At 38.7% G+C, this 18,701-nt stretch overlaps 1 protein-coding gene across 1 annotated transcript in view; it reads left to right on the forward strand.

The window, feature by feature from the left end:
* The window catches only part of ctnnd2a (catenin (cadherin-associated protein), delta 2a), a 359,158-nt gene that overhangs the window by 309,723 nt on the left and 30,734 nt on the right, over window positions 1-18,701 (forward strand). The window contains exons 20-21 of the mRNA XM_037694504.1: window positions 9,386-9,635; window positions 14,873-14,957. Coding sequence (XP_037550432.1) covers window positions 9,386-9,635; window positions 14,873-14,957 — 335 coding nt within the window. The remainder of the gene's footprint in view (window positions 1-9,385; window positions 9,636-14,872; window positions 14,958-18,701) is intronic.

The following is an 18,701-nucleotide window of genomic DNA, read 5'->3' on the forward strand; positions in this document are numbered from 1 at the left end:
ACTGTATGAATGTGTGTGTGTGTGTGTGTGTGTGTGTGTGTGTGTGTGTGTGTGTGTGTGTGTGTGTGTGTGTGTGTGTGTGTGTGTGTGTGTGTGTGTGTGTGTGTGTGTGTGTGTGTGTGTTAGAGGTCAGATACTGTGATGCAAATACAAGAAAAGGTGAAAAAACTCATTCCGTATCAGCTTTTTATCATGAGCACAGAAATAATGTTATAACTTGCACTTGTTGTGGAAATCAGCACGAAAAATATGATTTTTTTTTTCGACTTTGCAGTAGAACTCCACACAAATATTTGTAGATTGCCACAGGAGAATGTCCTTTTTGTGTGAGTGCCGAGTTGGGATTTTGTTTCCTGGTCAAAGTTCCTTTAATACGGTTTTGGGACTGTAACTATTTCAGCTGATTTTCAGTTATTTTAACAATTCAAAGCCTTAAGGTTGTTATGTGTGTTGCATTTGTGGCTTCTTTTTAAAAAAATACTTTTTGGAGAATTTAACTTTACGTTTTTCCCTTTGAAATAGCTGGAGTACTCTTCAAATCCTTGCAAAACTGTGTGCTTTCAAAAAATCTACTTTAGCCTATGTGTGTCAATAATAGCTATTGTCCAGCTAATTTTAGCTTTCGGCTACTAGTTTTCTTGTTTTAGCTTCTGTTTTGCTATGTTAAAACTTTAGGGCTTTACGTTTTAGATTTTAGCCACTGGTCCATTAAATGTAGCTCCTGCTTTTATAGTTTTAGCTTTCGGCTATCATTTTGCTTGTTTTAGCTCAAACTTTTGTTTAGCTTACTTTGGCTTTGATATTATTTTTGTTCATTTTAGCATTTTTAGCTCAATTTATCTTTCCTTCTACTGGTCTTTGGTTATACCTTTGTTTTGCTGTATTTGTCTTTAAGATTTATTTTTGCTAAATTTAGCTTTTAGCTATATTGTGCCATCAAAATTAACTTTCAGATGCTGTTTTGCTTTTCCTTCATTTTAGCTTCTGTTTGGCTGGTTTTAGCTTTTAGCTACTAATTTAAATTTAGTTCTACTATAGTTTTAACCTAACATTTCAGATTCAGCCTGTTTAACAAATGGCATTCCTTCAGAATTTGCTCTGCATGTTTACAGAAAATGCAACTATTGTTGTTGTTGTCCTCACACACATGCCACATTCTACATATTTCCCCTCTCTGTTGTCAACAGACTTCACAAACTAGTCATAAACACGTTAGCGAGGCGAGCAGGCTGCCAAGACAGCGTCCGTTGACTCATACAATGTTGACACGCTTCTGTCCCTTTTTGCAGCAGTACTTTATGGAATTTCTCTGTCGGCTGCGGGACAAATATCTCGGCGAGGGTCTGGCGTGTCTTTTATCAGCACACTTTGTTCTCTCTGGCGTTCCTCGTTCTCTGCGCCTCACAGGGAGCACGGCAGGCAGAGCGGAATGGAAATACAGAACAAAACAGAAAAACGAAGGAAAGGCTGCAGAAAGTGCTGCTGTGTGATCATGAGAGTTTTTACAAAGCTTTTCTTCCTTATTCTGACTCACGCTGAGGTAGTCCATGAAGGTGCATGGTTTGTTTAGTTGTTTAGTCTTTAATGAGACATTCAGAGTTGGGGATGCCTTTGGAAAAAAAATCCACTGGAATCGTGTCGATCATCTGTGAAAAACTTTGTTGCAAAACTTTTTCTAAGCATCTTAAAACTGTTTTCCTCACTCTGTCACTGCATGCATGCTATATATTTGTGTATATGGTTTATACGTTTTCCCAGGAAAGGAACTTTTTATTTACTGAAGTCACAGTTTCCTTAGAAGTGTAAAATATCCCCACCTTTTCTCCCACTGCTGGAGTGGGGGAGAACAGGAGGAGATGCAAACCCATCACCTACAGACATCAAAGACAGATTCAAAGAGAGAGAACTGGAATGAAAAGCATCCAACACAAGAGAGCAAACACGGTTCTAACTAGGAATCAATGACAAATGATTCCACTTCAGCAGTGATTTCTGCAGCTCCTCCGGAGTTATCCTGGACTTTGTAACTCCTTTTTGGATTAAAATGTCCGTTTAAGTGGACAGATACATGTACACTTTCCATTTCCGCATGATGAGTTGAACAGAGCAAGTGGGATAATATAAAAGGAAAACAAAAGTGGACCAAGAACTGAGCCTTGTGGCACCCCACAAGTTAGGGATGCATAGTCAGAGGAGAACCTGTCCATCTTGATGCAGAAAGTTCTGTGAGATACAGTAGGTTTGATGTGAGCCAGTCCAAAGCTGAGCCAGAAATACCAGTCAGAACCTTCAGCCTGTTTATTAAGGTTGCGTGGTCAACGGTATCAAAGGTGGCACCAAGTTCTAAAAGGACCAACACAGAGTATTTTCCTTTATCAGCAGCCATTAACAGATCATTGTGGACTTTTATTAGAGCAGTTTCAGTGGAATTGTGTTTTATAAAACGAGACTGGAAGGGATCAGAGATCTGTAACTGACAGAACCAGGATCTGAGTTGGGTTTCTACAACTCTTTCTAGTAATTTACTGAGAAAGGGCAATTTTGAGATGGTATGGAAGTTGGAAAAGGAGCCAGAGTCAAGATTAGGTTTCTTTGAGAGATGTCACTTCTGCTGTTTTAATATATGATGGGACAAACCCTTGGTTCAGGGAGTTGTTAATTATCATCAACATTGTTGGGCCAATACAGGTTAGAGTCTGGACAAGCAAAGAGGGGAGTAATATTTCCAATGAACAAGTAGAGAGTTGTATCCACATGTTCTGGATATCATTAAGCACAATGACGGTCAGAAGCCACAAACAATCAAGCTGTCTCATCTTTCCGTGCGTCTCCCTGAAACAATTACCTCCAATTTTTCTTCAATAACACTCTCCCTTCTCCGTCAGTAAACAATCAAATCACTCCATTGTTGAGAGTAATTGGATCCCTTTAAATCAAATCAGCCATTATGGTCATGATGAAGCACCAAGAGTTTGTGGCGCATGAGGGAATGCAGCGCAGGAATACATTACTGCCTCTGCCCCTCAGGTGAAGATTGCTATATTGGAAAAGCTGTGTAATACAGGTTTATTAGGCTGTGCAGTGATCAGCACGCGGCTCGGGTCTGTCCTCCAGGACGTGTTCCACTTGTTTCTCACCATTCAGTGACAAAGAAAGAATATTTCTTCATTGAAGAATTCCCTTTTTTAGTTCAAGATGGCTGCTAAGCTCCTGGTGTCCACATTCATGTTACTTCTGTTTAGCACGTACCTTAAAATGGGTATTTGCATGTAGTCTGTTGTCGGTGGAAAAAACCTCAAACCTGAGATACGTATTTTGTTTTAGCAGCCTTCCAACAAATTATCTTCTCAGCAGGGTTTTACAACATCAAAACATCTAACTCTAAATATGTTGAATTTTGCACTCGTTTAGGAAAGTGCAGCAACTCCCTCTCATTTATATTAATCTATAATTCATCAATGAGCCCCACGCAGGCTCTGGAAATCAGCATCTGGGTGCAGAAGAGCGCTCTTAACTTTCTGCGGGTGAAATGAGTACAGCTTTGCTTTTGACACATATGTTCGTTTACAGATGTTGTTTTTGTTCCACAGTTTATTGGGATTCTAAGAAGTCATTTTTTTTTTTTTGTAAAAGGATTCCACATCTAAATATGAGATAAAGTAAACAAAGATAATAAGCAACGTTCCTGCTGAGGTATTTGATAAAACTGATGCCATGAAATGCAAGCAGAGGTGTAATTGCTTGCATCTGTCTGTTAGCAAAATATTTCATTTAACAGTGGACAGATTTTTATGAGGCTCTCAAAGTGATCTGGATGTCCATCTGCAACTGATGAACATTTAGTCAACGTGATTTGAGGACGCCACGATTAATCATCTATGCAAACACAAAATTGGTTGTAAATCCGTTGGTTTTAAATAAATTGAGCTAAAATGTGGTGAGGTAGTAGCTGAGAGTGACTCCAACACGTACTCTGAGCACGAACAGAGCACACGGGATCTTTCATTAAAAGTTTGACATGGCGATTTGTTTCACAGTCAGTAGGCACACCAAACATCCGTACTAGACAAGACATTGAGACATTAAAATAACAGAAATCCTCACTGTTCCTTGAGAAGCCTGATCACTACAGAGATGAATGAGTTTTTCAATCTCTTCATCCCATATCTGGGCAACAGATACCTGCGTCAGATGGAAACAACCTGAACTCATCATGGAGTGATGATCAGGATCTGCCAGAATCAGCCTGGCCTTGTTCACTGACCTCGCCTTGTGTAAGTCAGTGAGGTTCTGTAGGTCAGTGAGGTTCTGTAGAGCTATGCCAGCAGTTCTGCTGCACACCTGACAATCCCCAAGAGTTTGTTCCTGCTTTTTCATGTCAAAACTTCAAAACCAACATGAAGGTAAAAGTTAAGACTCAATAAAACATTCTCTGGTTGGCCTTTTTACAACGTGAGTTCACATGGGGGTCAAGGGTCATTTGTCATCCAGAACAGTTCCCAGATATTTATATTGATGCACCACCTCGACAGCTTCACCGTTAACGACCACAGCAACTGAAGACTCTTTTCTAAAATCAACAACCATCTCTTTTGTCTTAGAAACATTTGTGAAGTCCCCGACCACAGGCCCAGGATCTGGGTCATCACTGCTGAGACGGGACAGGATGACAGAGTCATCAGCAAACTTTAAAACGTGACGCTGTGAGAACTGGCTGCAACAATCGTTTGTATATAAAATGAATGAAAGGGGTGAAAGAACGCAGCCCTAAGGGAAACCGGTAGAGAACAGAAAGACATCAGAGAAAATCCTGTTGACCCTCACCCGCTGAGACCGAACAGTTAAAAAGTCCACCATATGAGGCCAGAGTCTAGACCATACAGACATTGTAATTTTTCTGCTAAAATGTGGGCCTGAATACAGTTAAAAGCAAATGAAGTCAATAAAAACAATCTAACAAATGTTTTTGTACCATCAGGGTGGGTGACATGCATTCCTTCAAGGAGTGCTAGTTTCCTATCCCAGCCTACATCACAATCATCTCAGCTAAAACCTTAATACATTTCCAGGGTTTTAACATTCATCAGCCGTTTTCTCCCATGGGTGGCCACCACTATGATGAGTCTTCTTTTCTCCTCTTCCTTATCTATCTAAATTTTCCCCCTCATGGCATGAATGTGATGACCCCTTAGACTCGCATATGCATGTCTATGCCCACATGTGTGTAAGCCTATTTAAAAAACACTGACAGCAACTTCTCAGCAGAAAATATTTATGGCTTTAATAAATCCTCACTCTCTGTGTATCTGGTGTTGCTGTCATTACCTGCAGTCAGTCAGTCAGTTGGTAAATTAATCACTCCATCAGTCAGTCAGTCATCCTCAGGGAACGTGATCTGCCAGTCTGTCAGTTAAATGAACAAGTTGGTAAATCATGCACGCTCTCAGTCAAAGTAAATAATTCACTCGCTCACTCCGAAATTAGTCAGATCTTTAAATAAACCAAGTGACTTACTCACTGCTCGGCTGGTAAATCCATCAGGAAATTAGTGACTGGATTCAAGTCGGTCACATAATGACTCGTCTTCTCAGGATTGGTTTTGTAACTTTGTGTTCAAGCCAAGAGACAAAGGTGGCTTAACCTCCGCTGAGCCCGCCAGCCCCTGATAACACTGGGCCAATTACCTTACCCCTTAGATGGAGTTTGTGTTTGTGCACGTGTGTGTGAGAAAAATGTAATGATGGCTGGTGAAAGCTGGGACATCTAGACTTTATCAGACTTACTGGACTATTGATAATGTTAGCATAACAGCTCATAACCAGTGTTGCTAATTCCACTTATTATAAGCGACTTTGGGCTTGTTTTTTTTTTAAAGTCGCTTGCAAATCTTGTGATTCGCGTTTTTTTGTGCTTGACTTTCTTTCCGAGTGAAGCTAGTTGGTTATCTCCTAGCTCTGCACAATAAATCAAAAGAAGAGTGGTAGTTTGTCCCTTTCCACATCCCCGTTTCCCGCTCCCGCCCAAGTTGGCGAGGCGACAGGCACATTCATACTGTGGGCGACCACTAGGGGGCTCCACTCACACGGATGTTTTGTTTTGAAAAATATGTAGAAAAAATACGATTTTTTTGGCATAAAAGTGTTATTCAAAGTGTTTAGCATAATTTTGCTGTTGTTTATGTGTAACGACATAATAAATGTATGTTTACGGTTTTAAAAACGGCCTCTGTTTTACACAATGTGAAGGGTTGCCAGTTGGACTTTTTTTGGGCTTGTTTTCACAGAGCTGGTTGCTTGTTTCTGTCGTGAGATCTGGCAACACTGCTCATAACCCCTATAATAAAACTGTAAATATGTGAACTTTGTGGACTGTAACAAACCAAAATGGCTAATTTATTCTTCTGGAAAAACTTAAAATTGTCAGATGTTATCCGTGTGAACTAAATCTATTTAAAATTTATTTGTCCCACAGTGCATCATAAAATAGATCATAATTCAGCACTAATACCAAGGCATATGTGTAAACTTTATTTAGGTAATATTAATGAGCTGCTTCAAACTCATGGTCATGGATACTTTATATTTTACAAAACGTAAATAATTTTTGATTCTTGAACAAAAGAGTAAAATGTTCGTTCCACTTGTGATGGAGCAAACTTCAGTGCTGTGAAAATGTTTTATTTGTGTCACCATTTTATCTTAATTTTAATTAATTCAGAGTAGCAGCTTCAAAAAATTGGTCATGGGATGCAAAGTGGCATTTAAAAATTCTCAAGTAGTTATTTCAAACTGTGCTTTAAAGCTGAGTAACTTTGGAGGTGTTACTTTACAAACACATTAAAAAAACACTTAATAAAAGCCATTTAATGTAAAATGTTTATCTGTTTTGTCAAATATGTTACTTATGAGACGGTGTTGACGTTGAGAAATGCATCCCTAAAAATAAAAAAAAATCTGCTTTTTCAGATTTATACACAAAAAAAGACTAAAGTGGTTTTTTTTTTAGTTTGTTTTTTTTCCAAAGCCATTCTGACTCAGCAGATTTATTGTTGTGAATCAACTCAATTGAACTTAGTGAAGTGGTTTATGTCGATGACAACCAGTAGCTTGTTTGTCTATCAAGAAGACCTTGTTCAGTTTTAACCCCATTTCACCAACAACTCATTATTCAACATTCACCTGTGTGTCCTACATCACTGTCCTCTACCTGAAACATGACCTGCACGTTTGGTTCCAAGGAGCTCGAGACAATCCAAGTGTAATTGACAGGTTTTCTGATGGTCAGGACATCTTTCACCCCTCAGATACTGCTCATGTTTGATTCATTCCCCCACACCTCCTTAGTCAGCACAATCACAGGATTCATCTGTTCGACTCCTCAGCTGTTTTCTGATCTCGTTAACTCTTTGCTCTGATCTATGTGGCCCCCCGTCTCACCCTTATAGGAAACCCCTCAACGATCTTCATGGCAGACGACTCAAACACCTCAGGAAACAACAGTCGCTTGTTGCCCAGACCAAATGTCTTCAATTATTTACAGAAGTGATAATTGCAAACATAAAAACTGAATTATAATTCAGCCATTTTTGTAGAAATTCAATTCAGTTTATTTATATAGCGCCAAGTCACAGCAGAAGTCATCTCAGGGAGCTGAACAGAAACATTCCTATATGAAAAGTAAGTTAATCACATGATTTATCTGAGGAGCAGACTGCTTTGAGTTTAACTCCATCGCAGAACTCTCATCTTGAGCAAGCATGAAGGCGACAGTGGAAAGGAAAAACTCCCTCATGAGGAAGAAACCTCCAGCAGAACCAGGCTCAGGACAATCTGAATCGACCGGCTGGGTTTGAGAGGAACAGGAAGGAGGAACAGCTGCACAATTTCAGGCTGAAAATCATATGTTGAGATATAAATGGTATCAAATGAAAACTGTAAATTTGCAACAATACATTTAAGGAAATTAGGTCAATTTGTCCTCTAGTAGTCTAAGCCTACAGCAGCATGGTGTAGGGGCAGGGCAGCGGACTCGGGACCCCAAGGTCCTGGGTTCAATCCCCAGTCATTGCACATCTTGTGGTGTCTCTGAGCAGGACGCATAATCCCGAATTGCTCCCCGGGCACTTGCATAGCTGCCCACTGCTCCACCTGGGTGTATCCCAGGTGTGATGGGTTAAATGCAGAGTCAATTTCATCTTTGTATGGGAACATACAATGATGACAACACATAGCACTTTATTGTTAGAACAAGCCAACCCTAACTATAGGATTTACCAAAAAGGAAAGTCTTAAAACTGGATAATATGTCAGCCTCACGGACAGAGACTGGAAGTTGGTTCCATAAGAGAGGAGCCTGAGAACTGAAAGATCTGCCTCCCATTCTGCTTTTGTGAACTCTAGGAACCACGAGTAAACCTGCAGTCTGAGAGCAAAGTGCTCTGTTAGGAAAATATGGAACAATAAGATATTTAATATATGATGGAGCTAGGTTGTTGAGAGCTTTGTAGGTTAGAAGTAAGATTTTGAATTCTATTCTGGATTTGACAGGGAGCCAATGGAGAGAAGCTAAAACTGGAGAGAGATGATCTCTCCCACTAACTCCAGTTAAGACTCTGGCAGCAGCATTTTGGATCAACTGAAGACTTTTTAAACAAGTGTTTAAACTGAGCTAAAACCTGACGTGCTGGAATCAGAGAGTCATTCCGAGCACGTATTTTAGTTGTAACAGCTAAAATAACAGCAGTGTATTGGCATCATTTGCAAGTTTTGACCATATGGTTATACCTTCTTTGTCTGCTTAAGATGATCTTAGTTTAATACTCTTAGTTTGAACGACTGAGCAATGAGCATTCCTTTAAAAATGCTAGGCGTTTAACGTAGGTATGTTTAATTCAGCAGGAGCACACCACTGAATAACTTATTGCGTGCCTGACTTGAGCTATTCATAGCTATTTCTTCTCCCTTTTGACATTTTCTTTCTGAAATACACACTAGAACAACTCTGACCCCCTCATTTTTTAAATATCATCGCCTCCATATTTTCTGCCCTCTGACCAAAAAGATCCATGTGCTTTTTTTTATGTGACATTATCTCTTGTACTTCCTAATTACTCCCACTCTCTGTTTCTTCGATCTTTGTTGTCACGCATGTATCAGCCTTCTTACCAACAATATCGGAGGAAGTTGCTTTTATTGATTACATTTTATCCTCTGAAGACAAAGCTTTATGAAAATCCTCTTACAATTTGCTAGAGATTACTACCCTTTTTACTCTACTTGTCATTAATACCAACTTAATGACTGATCGTCAACTTTTGTCTCTATGGGAATATGAGCCATCAGGTAGCAGAAATTTTAGATATGTTTTGTTCCTTTTCACTTACCAGGTAAATATGCCATGAGAGATTTAATCCACCGGTTACCAGGCAGTAGTAGCAGCAGCAACAATAACACCACCAGCATCGGGACCGCTGGTACCACAGGAGCTCCCAGCAAGGTCATGTCCGACGATACAGTAATCGCCATCTGCTGTGCACTTCATGAAGTCATCACCAAGAACATGGAGAACGCAAAAGCTCTACGGGACGCCGGTGGTATCGAAAAACTCATCGGCATTGCTCGCAGCAAAGGCGACAAGTGAGTAGACCTCATTAAGGGTAGCTTGTAATATCAGTCTGCATTTACTGTATGAAGTGGCTTTTAAAAGTTTTAAAAATGAAAACGTATATTGTCACATTTAAAGTAACTGCAGGCTGAATAATCTGCATCATCAAACGTAACTAATTCTTCAGCATCGCATTTCTTTAAAGGACATCGTGGTGCACTTGAGATGTAAAATCAAAATAATTGCTTAAAAACATCATTAAACCTACAGTATACTTTCAAACTATGTTCATGTATCAGAAAAATAATTTGATTGATGAATTATGCTGTTAAATTTATAACTGAATTAATTGTTTTTATCGGACGTAAATGCAGATGAGGACAAAGGTTTGTAAGCTCAATTATCCAGGTAGATCAACCACAGAAAAGGTTAAATCATGTCGTCTGGACAAGTTTCTTCAAGGGAGAAACATTTCGTCTTTCATCCAAAGGACTTCATCAGTTTGAGGCCTGCCCCATAAATAGCCCTCATTGCTGTATTTCAAGACAACTTCCTGTTGAATTCCCAGAAAATGTTAAATGGACTGTACTTGTTTACAGTGGTGTAGTCTACATTTTTGTAGTGGATATACCATGGTGAAGTTAGTTTTACGTTGGACACCGCTGAAGCCACGGAGCACGAATGTCCAACGCAAAACTAACTTTACTGCGGTCGGTTCGTATACTGTGCTTAGAAACCAAAGTGCATTGGTTGGTATAATGTAGTCGTCAAATTATTTTGCTTTTTAAGCATACTGAACATTTCCAAATGTATCCGATGCTTATATTTGAATAAATGTACAACAGACTTTGTACAACAGTTGGCTTTGTATTAATTATACAATAATTTGCTGGATAAGCGAATGTATTAAACAAGCGCTGCATACCGACAGATTGTTACGGAAGCTTTTAACTGCCATTTAACGTATCAATGACACATGCCTAATCATATGCCATGTATCATTGGGCACTTTTAAGTGGGCATACTGAAAGTCTTGAGCTTTTCTGGTGGGGATACTCCGTATACCATTCATACAGCACTCTACTAGATCTCGACAAAGATTAATCAATGCTTTATCACATTCATACACCTATGGGACACACATCGAAGGCAATGAGGGGTTCAGTGTCTTGCCCAGGGACTCTTCGGCATGCGACTGCTGGTGGAATCGAACCCCCAGCTCTTGCACTGAAGGACAACTGCTCTAACCACTTGGCCACAGCCGCTCCTAACCGGCTACTAACACATGCAAAAAGGGACCATCCGTCCAATGTAGATGATTCTCAGTTTATCACCATTTCAGGAAAAAGTCATTTTATGGCTCTATACAAGAAAATAAAGAAAATAAATTAATGAGTTGTGGTTGTGAATCCAATTACAGTTAAATAATTGCTATTGCAATACACCGACACGCAGTGCATCTTGAAATGCAAATATTATACAGGTGGAAGAATTTGTTCCTAGTAACATTTTAAAGGTGAAAGCACGTCCCAGACAAAAATTGGACCAAGTTTCCTACTCACTGGAATCTGTAGAGAAAAAAGACCTCCCTACAAAAGCAAATGTGTATCTTTAGTGATTGTAAGGAAAAAAAAGAAGACAACAAAACTTATTGTTTTTCAGAAGACAATTAAGACAGTAAAAAAACCAGGAGTCAAACTGTTTGTCTTATTTTTCTGGTTCATTTATGTTAAAGGCTGTTAAAGTGTTTTATCTTTGTCAAATAAGCAATTTAACCTAAGCTATGATAGTCCGTCACTAAAATTCATAGCAAAGACTGAATTACAATAAGCAAAATGTCTTTTTTTTTTTTTTGGAGAACTACAAGATGAGGTGCAGCTGAATTTCGCTTCCCACTATGGGAGGCTGAGGTGGGTGTTCTGCCCAGCTGCTATGGCAACCAGCAGGTCAGGGGTTGCCATGACACCAGAGTCTTATCAGACGGAGGTCAAATGTTGATTTACTGTGATGGAGAGAGACTCATTCCATTAAAGGGACTGTGCTCCGGGGCACCATTACACAGAGGGATGAGGTGCTGGAGCAAACCTCCATAAATGCAAATTTCACGGGGACTGTAGTTATCAGCTAATAGCTCAAACAACTTCCTTTTCTTTGAAATGGCTCACTGGGGGTAAATGTTTATCGGCACTGCTGTTGAATATTCAGACAAATACTTAAATATTGTTTTTGCTTTGGGAGTTTAGCATTAAACTCAAACATTAGCGTTCCTTAAAGGAATGCGTATCGCCCACCACCTTTCGTGCCACATGTTGAGAAATGGAGTTGCAGCATTTTGGTCGAACATTAAAGTTATGCCACACTCAGAGTATGTGTTGTGAATAACTCTAAACTAATACACACCACGTTTTAGCTCAGTTTATTTTTTGTAAATTAATGAATAATAGGTTTTTGTGTCAATGATGACCTTCAATTCGATTGAGCTCAAACGTTTGTCGTAGATGTGCAACTTTTTATTGCTTAAAGTTTTATTTAAGCCGTCCAATTGTTCATGAGATATTATGCTAACAAGCAGGGTTGACTCCTGCAGTTAATGGTTAGATTTAAAGCATAACTCTTGCCTGGTCAGTGAGTGTTCAGAGTATGGGTTGGGAATCTGTCTCAGCTACTGTCGCAACAAATAGCTTAAAAATTGCCAAATTGAGTTATAATCAGTTTTGTGTTTGCTAAGATCACTTTGCTGTGGTGGTAATAAAACATGTTGACTCTAAAAGCTAACCAGTACATGTCAACCCAAAGATTACTTTCTGGAAAGTATACAGTAGTTCCCTCGTTTAGCTTGTGGGATCCGTACCCTGAAGCCCCGCTATAAGTGGAAAAACTGCAAAGTAGGAATAGTAGTAAAAGTAGTAATTAGTAAATTATATATATATATATAAAGGTGTTTTAAACCCTTCCCACACTTTTGCAATATTTTAAACAATGTTTCTAAACTCTAAACACTTAAAAAGAGTACAGGATGTCATGATTTCAGCTCCCTGCCTCCGCTGCTCTCAGCCACCTGCAGCAGGAAGCTTATCCTGCAGTAAAGGCTGCATGAAGGTGCAGGAGTAAGTTTTTTTTCTGCAGCTTTGGGCTGCACAAAGGTGCAGCAGGTGCTAAATAATTTTTTATTTATTTTAAATGAAAATTACATGCCAATTGAGCGGCTCATCTATCAATCAGCCAATTGTATGTCATGTCCAATCTTGTGAAAAAACGCGACAGAGCGAGTCCACAAACGAACCGCAAAGTAGCGATGGACTATTATAATCTAATTTTGTTCAGTGGTTCATGACATGTTTTGCTAACAGTAAAAACAACCAAACGAAGTGCATAAAACATTACTATATTTTATGAAGTTTTATATTTTACAAGTTGATTTAAATGTATTACCGCTGTCAAAAAGAACATTTTTGATGTGCAACAACGTGAACAGTTCTGGAGGAATTTAATAACATTACTGATTCAGTTCACTTAATAATCCCAGTGAACCATCACGGTGAAAAAGTACGCCTAATGCCAGTTTCTGCACTGAGCAGCGTGAAACCGTCCTAACACCCATGCTTTTTCCTGCTGTGCCATGTCAAAATGTCTCCTGGGAAAATGATTCACCATTATCATCTGGAAAGAATCAAAACCATTTGGTAATGCTTTTTGTGCTTCTGGTGCTATTCAATCCAAATGCCACACAGTGTAACTGTGCTAAATTGCATTTCAGGAGATGCTAGCATTTGCTACTTTGACCATTACTGCATTTTTCTTCTGAACTATTCCTTTTTACTCAGAAATGATCCCCTTCAGAAGGTTTTCCGAATGATGTGTTTGTTGTTCTGTATAAACAAAAGTGAGCATTTCTTTTGGATTCTGTCTAGAATGGGTAAAAAGCTCCTGAATATGCTTACCAGAGTGACAGAGAGGAAGCTATTAGCATGGCAAAGTGGGTCATTTTAAAGGGATGGTCCAGTAAACTTTAAAGTGTTTATTTTTTTTTTTCAAATGGATATCATATCAGTCATATCTGTCATTGAGCACTGTGTTTGGAGAAGGAGACGCATGTCTTTGCCCAAGCTAGACTATGGCTATCTGAACAAGTGCCATTTTTACAGATGTGCAAAACAACTGTTTCTTAAATTCAATTCAGTTTATTTATATAACACCAAGTCACAGCAGAAGTTATCTCAGGGCACTGCATGAAAACATTCACATACATAAAAAGTCAATTTGTAACATTATCTGTGTAAAGAAGCCACCAGATTGCATTGAATCTTCACGTTGTTGCAGTGTCCCATCCTAAGCTAGCAGAACGGCAACAGTGGAAAGTAAAAACTCCCTTAAAACAGGAAGAAACTTCCAGCAGGACCAGTCTCAGGACAAGTGGCCATCTGCTTCGACTGGCTGGGCTTGAGAGGACAGGAAGGAGAAATGGACAGAGAACGACAGGTCCAGAATGGAGGTGAACAGGTCTTTCTCAAGGAGGAAAGACAAGAAAAATAAAGCACATTAAGATAGAAATAATTGCAACTTTACAAACTATTCATTTGTATTCATTTGTACATATTCGTTTGAGGAAATGTGGTCAATTTGTCCTCCAGTAGTCTAACCCTATAGCAGCATGACTAAGGGATAGCTCAGGAAACCAAGCCAACCCCAACTATAGGATTTATCAAAAAGGAAAGTCTTAAGCTCAGTCTTAAAACTGGACAATGTGTCAGCCTCACGGACAGAAACTGGAAGTTGGTTCCACAAGAGAGGAGCCTGATAACTGAAAGATCTGCCTCCCATTCTACTTTTGGAAACTCTAAGAACCACAAGTAAACCTGCAGTCTGAGAGTGACGTGCTCTATTAGGAAAATATGGAACAATAAGATCTATACTATAAGATGGAGCTAGGTTGTTGAGAGCTTTGTTTCTTCAAAACAACATATAGGTACAACTGATATTAACTGGGCCATTGTTTGGCTAGCCTTTAGCTTAGCCTGAACAAAGACTTGTGGTTCATTCTCAATATGTTGTGTTCTGACTGATGTCACAGTTACACATCACTTAAGAGTTGACTGGACTGTCTCTTAAAACACATGAACAAATGTTTTTGCTCAAGGAGAATAATTATTTTCAGAAATAGTAATTGTTTTGTCTTACTCTTAAAGCATTACAAAATCCAGCAAGTGGTAAGACAGGACACAGAGTAGCAATGAAAAATAACTGCATTGCTTTCTTCTTCTCTCTTCAGACACTCAGCAAAAGTGGTAAAGGCAGCCTCTCAAGTCCTTAGTAGTATGTGGCAGTACAGAGACCTGCGCTCCCTCTACAAGAAGGTATGTGTGCTGCAATTTGAATTGCGGTTTGAATTCATCCTGCACCATTCATGTCCACTTTACAGATCTTTTTTTACTCATGTTCTATTTGATGCACATGGAATATTTGTTTGCTTGCCTTTCTCTCGTGTTGTAAAAATGTCTTATCTCACAATGTTCCATGAAAGAGCAGGAAGAGTAATAAAATAAGCCACAAACATGCTACATATCTAATTTGGTGGAGGTAGCACCTGTGATGATTGTAAAAGACTTTGTGGAATGAAATTAATAGAAAAGCTGCTGCTATATTTGGAAAAATGGTCTTGAACTCTGTTAATGTGATGCCTTTGTGCTTTCCCTAAAGCAGATGGTGAAGCTGATTATCTGTGGAAACATGTTAATGAAGCAATGAAAATACTTATTTGCATCCTGCCATTTCAGTGTTTAGACAGCCAAAGACTTTGCTTTATCTTTTTGTTAAACCACTTTGATTTTCTGGTCAGGACCAATTAGTGATGTTGACTTCCAGTTTCAGCAACAATCCATGCTTTGTTTAGTGCTAAACCTTGATTTGTATTTTCAGAAGCATTTATCCAACATGACATATTTGATGAGCAACAGTCAGCATTTGACATGCATTCAGTGTTGAATCTGTTTAAATCAATGCTGGTTAGATATGTTAAGGTGCTTGTTTCTTTGAAGAGATGAGCTTACTGAATTGAGGGATGTCTTTGCTTTGGAAGTAGCTGAAAGCTCATGTTATCATTGTGGGACCACCAATGAAAAGCTGAAGCCTTGACCTTATATACCTTGTGCTTAAAGGTGATAACTGGAACTTTGCTAGGCTTATAATTTATTGGTTATATTGCATGCCATCAGTGTGTTATAATTCTCACTTTGGGTGCAAGATGCCATGGGTTCATATCCCGGACGAGCCCCCAAAATGTGTTATGACCCTTAAAACAATAAAGAAGGGAATCATACTGACAACCATAGAGTTTGGCAGAGGCATTTGTCTAGTGTTTAAAATATTTACATTTACTGATAACATAAAACAAAACACGGCCTGACCTCCAGCTGGTCTATATACAATATAAATCATAATCATACCAAAAAAGTATATTTTTCAAAATATGAGGATGACAAACCTATTTACCTGGTGTATGTGTAACAAAAGTAAACTATCATGTGTGCAAAGTATATAGGATACCCCAATTTTACCTAGTCCTCAACTCCCACCACAAACCTTTTTTAGAGGATTTCTAAGTGCCTTAAACACATATTGCTGCTGCACAAGTAAACCACCGAGCAAATCAAGGAGTAGAAAACTTCACCTGCTATCTGTTCCTGATTTAGAAGACTCCAAAATGATTGGCCAGTTTTAATTCTTTATTCAAATATTGCTGGAGTATAAAGGTTGGTTTTACCTGGGATTCAGCACTTGAAGGAAAATCAAAAGAAGAGGTAGAGAGACGAGTACAAAGTACATAGACTCTGAATGTAACTGAGCATAAGACCCACAATACTTGGAAAAACACCTTTTTTTTCTTATAATTATAAAATAGGTCTGTTACATGCAATATGTTGCATAAACTTCCTTTCCAAACCTCATATTTCTGTTATTGTCATATTGCTGCTGATGGAAGTGAAAGACTCGATAAATGTAAAAACTGGGGATATAAATTTAAAAGGGGGGGGGGGAATCAAACGCATTGTAAAATATATATTTTATGAAGTCTTGTCAGAAAAATATTGTTTTTATTAAAATGTATTTCAGTTTCACCTCTGTGATATGATACATCCTGTCCCTTGCTCGTTTCTCCTTCTTTCTTGCTTTGGCTACACAGTTCACTTACTTCCTTCTAACTCTCTCTCATCCTCCAGTATTATACTTTTTATACTAACATCCCCACACTCCCCATAAAAGAACAAGAAAATCAATTGAAAGAATGACAGCTGTACATTCTCAGTGAACTTTATGATTTACAAAGAATGAACGTTTGGTCCAGTGATTGTGTTTATAGCTGTTTTATAGACTAAATTAGTTACACAAGCCAACTTCACAACTTAGTCCAGAAAATAAGAATTGAGACACCTCTTCTTAACATATTATACAGAAGTCCATTAGATATATTTTCCATAAAATGTTCTCAAGAGTAATCAGTAGCTATTTAACAATTCCAAACTTGGATAATTTACTTTAATCATTGTGCCTTTTTTGTATGCTGCTATCAGAGATATGTTTTACTCTTTAACACAGCAGTCAAGGAGCCTGTGTAATGGAACTAGACAGTTGGGTCTCTCTTTATATAAACTGTATTGACCTGAATATTTTTTGTTTTATTGGTAGTAAATGGACTTTGGTGAGTGATAAAGTGATACATGTCCTTTGCATACTAGTTCAATAAGCATAACAAAAAATGAGGCCAAAGAATGATCACCAAAAATTGTGGTCAGTCCTCCCAGAGGAGGGACAGTGGGAATATTGGTAGTAGAATGTTAGAAATGCAGCTGCCAGGAAAAAGACAAAGAGAAGATGAATGGATGCAGTTAGAAAGGATATGAAGGTAGTTGGAGTGAGGACAGAGTTTGCAGAGGACATAGTGAGATGGAGGAGGATGACTCGCTGTGGCGACCCCTGAAGAGGAAAAAGCCAAACAAAGAAGACAGCGAACGATAGTAGCATGCCATGGTTAATCATGTTAAAGTACTATGTTATAATGCATATGTTTAAAAAGTGCATTTGTGGGCGATTAAAATGTGTTTTTGGTCTGAGTCGAACAGTGGCTACAGTAACGGTGTTTTGGCTCCATGAGCCCTCTGTTGGCTTTGATACCTGTATCAACTGTTACCTGCACATATGAGTAAGATTTACTGAATAACAATAGTCGGTCAGATTATTTTCATAAAATGAAGTATACTTCTTTTCATCCAGTCTTAAAGTATTTATATTTGGAAAATATGGGTATTAGTGATTTGTCACACTGCATAGGTATCTCATAATGTACATCCACAATATTAGAATATCTGACAGGTGAGGTGAATCATGCCAACTTTCTTCTGACATCATCTGTCAAGGAAAAGGGTATAACAATTGAGCAATTGTGGCTTGGCGCTTTGGTGGTCTAAAGCTCTGAAGAGCTTTTATTGGAGAGATTACATAGTCAGTGATGATGGCTCAAAACCTGCTGTTTTAGGCACGAGCAGCTCCACAAAAGCACGTCTCATGAAGTGGTTTTTGTGTGTTAGAATGTAATAAAAGGGATGAAAGGCAGCACTGTAATTCCATCTATGAAAGAGATGTGTCAGAACAGTCACAGCGTGCTGTGTATGAAACTCCTTATGCTGACCTTTATCTTTTAGCACACGCAAAATGCTGCAGAGTCTGGTTGTCTTTTAGATCACAAGCCATCAGTGACGGATTAATGCAAGGTGCAAGGCTGTGTCTTCTTATTTCACCCTCTAGATGTATGAATTGCATGTATTTCTGCACTATTTTCTTTGAGGTCAATCATGACCACATAAGACACAAGAATAATGGAGCTCTGTTTGGCTACATTACACTGGAGTTGCAGGATCAATAAACTCATGCAAGTCCTTTTTGACTGTTGTGGTTTGGTTTATTTGAAATAAAACACACAAGGAAGCACTTTACATACTAATGCACTTACATTCAACATCAGTGCTGATGGATATTAAGTTTATTAATGGTTTAAATGGTTTACAAATGCCCAGCATTTAATGTGAAGCTCATACCAGGTGCTT

The sequence above is a fragment of the Nematolebias whitei genome, chromosome 20, assembly GCF_014905685.2.
Source record: "Nematolebias whitei isolate Nwh7 chromosome 20, NemWhi1, whole genome shotgun sequence".
In the NCBI taxonomy this organism is placed as follows: Eukaryota; Metazoa; Chordata; class Actinopteri; order Cyprinodontiformes; family Rivulidae; genus Nematolebias; species Nematolebias whitei.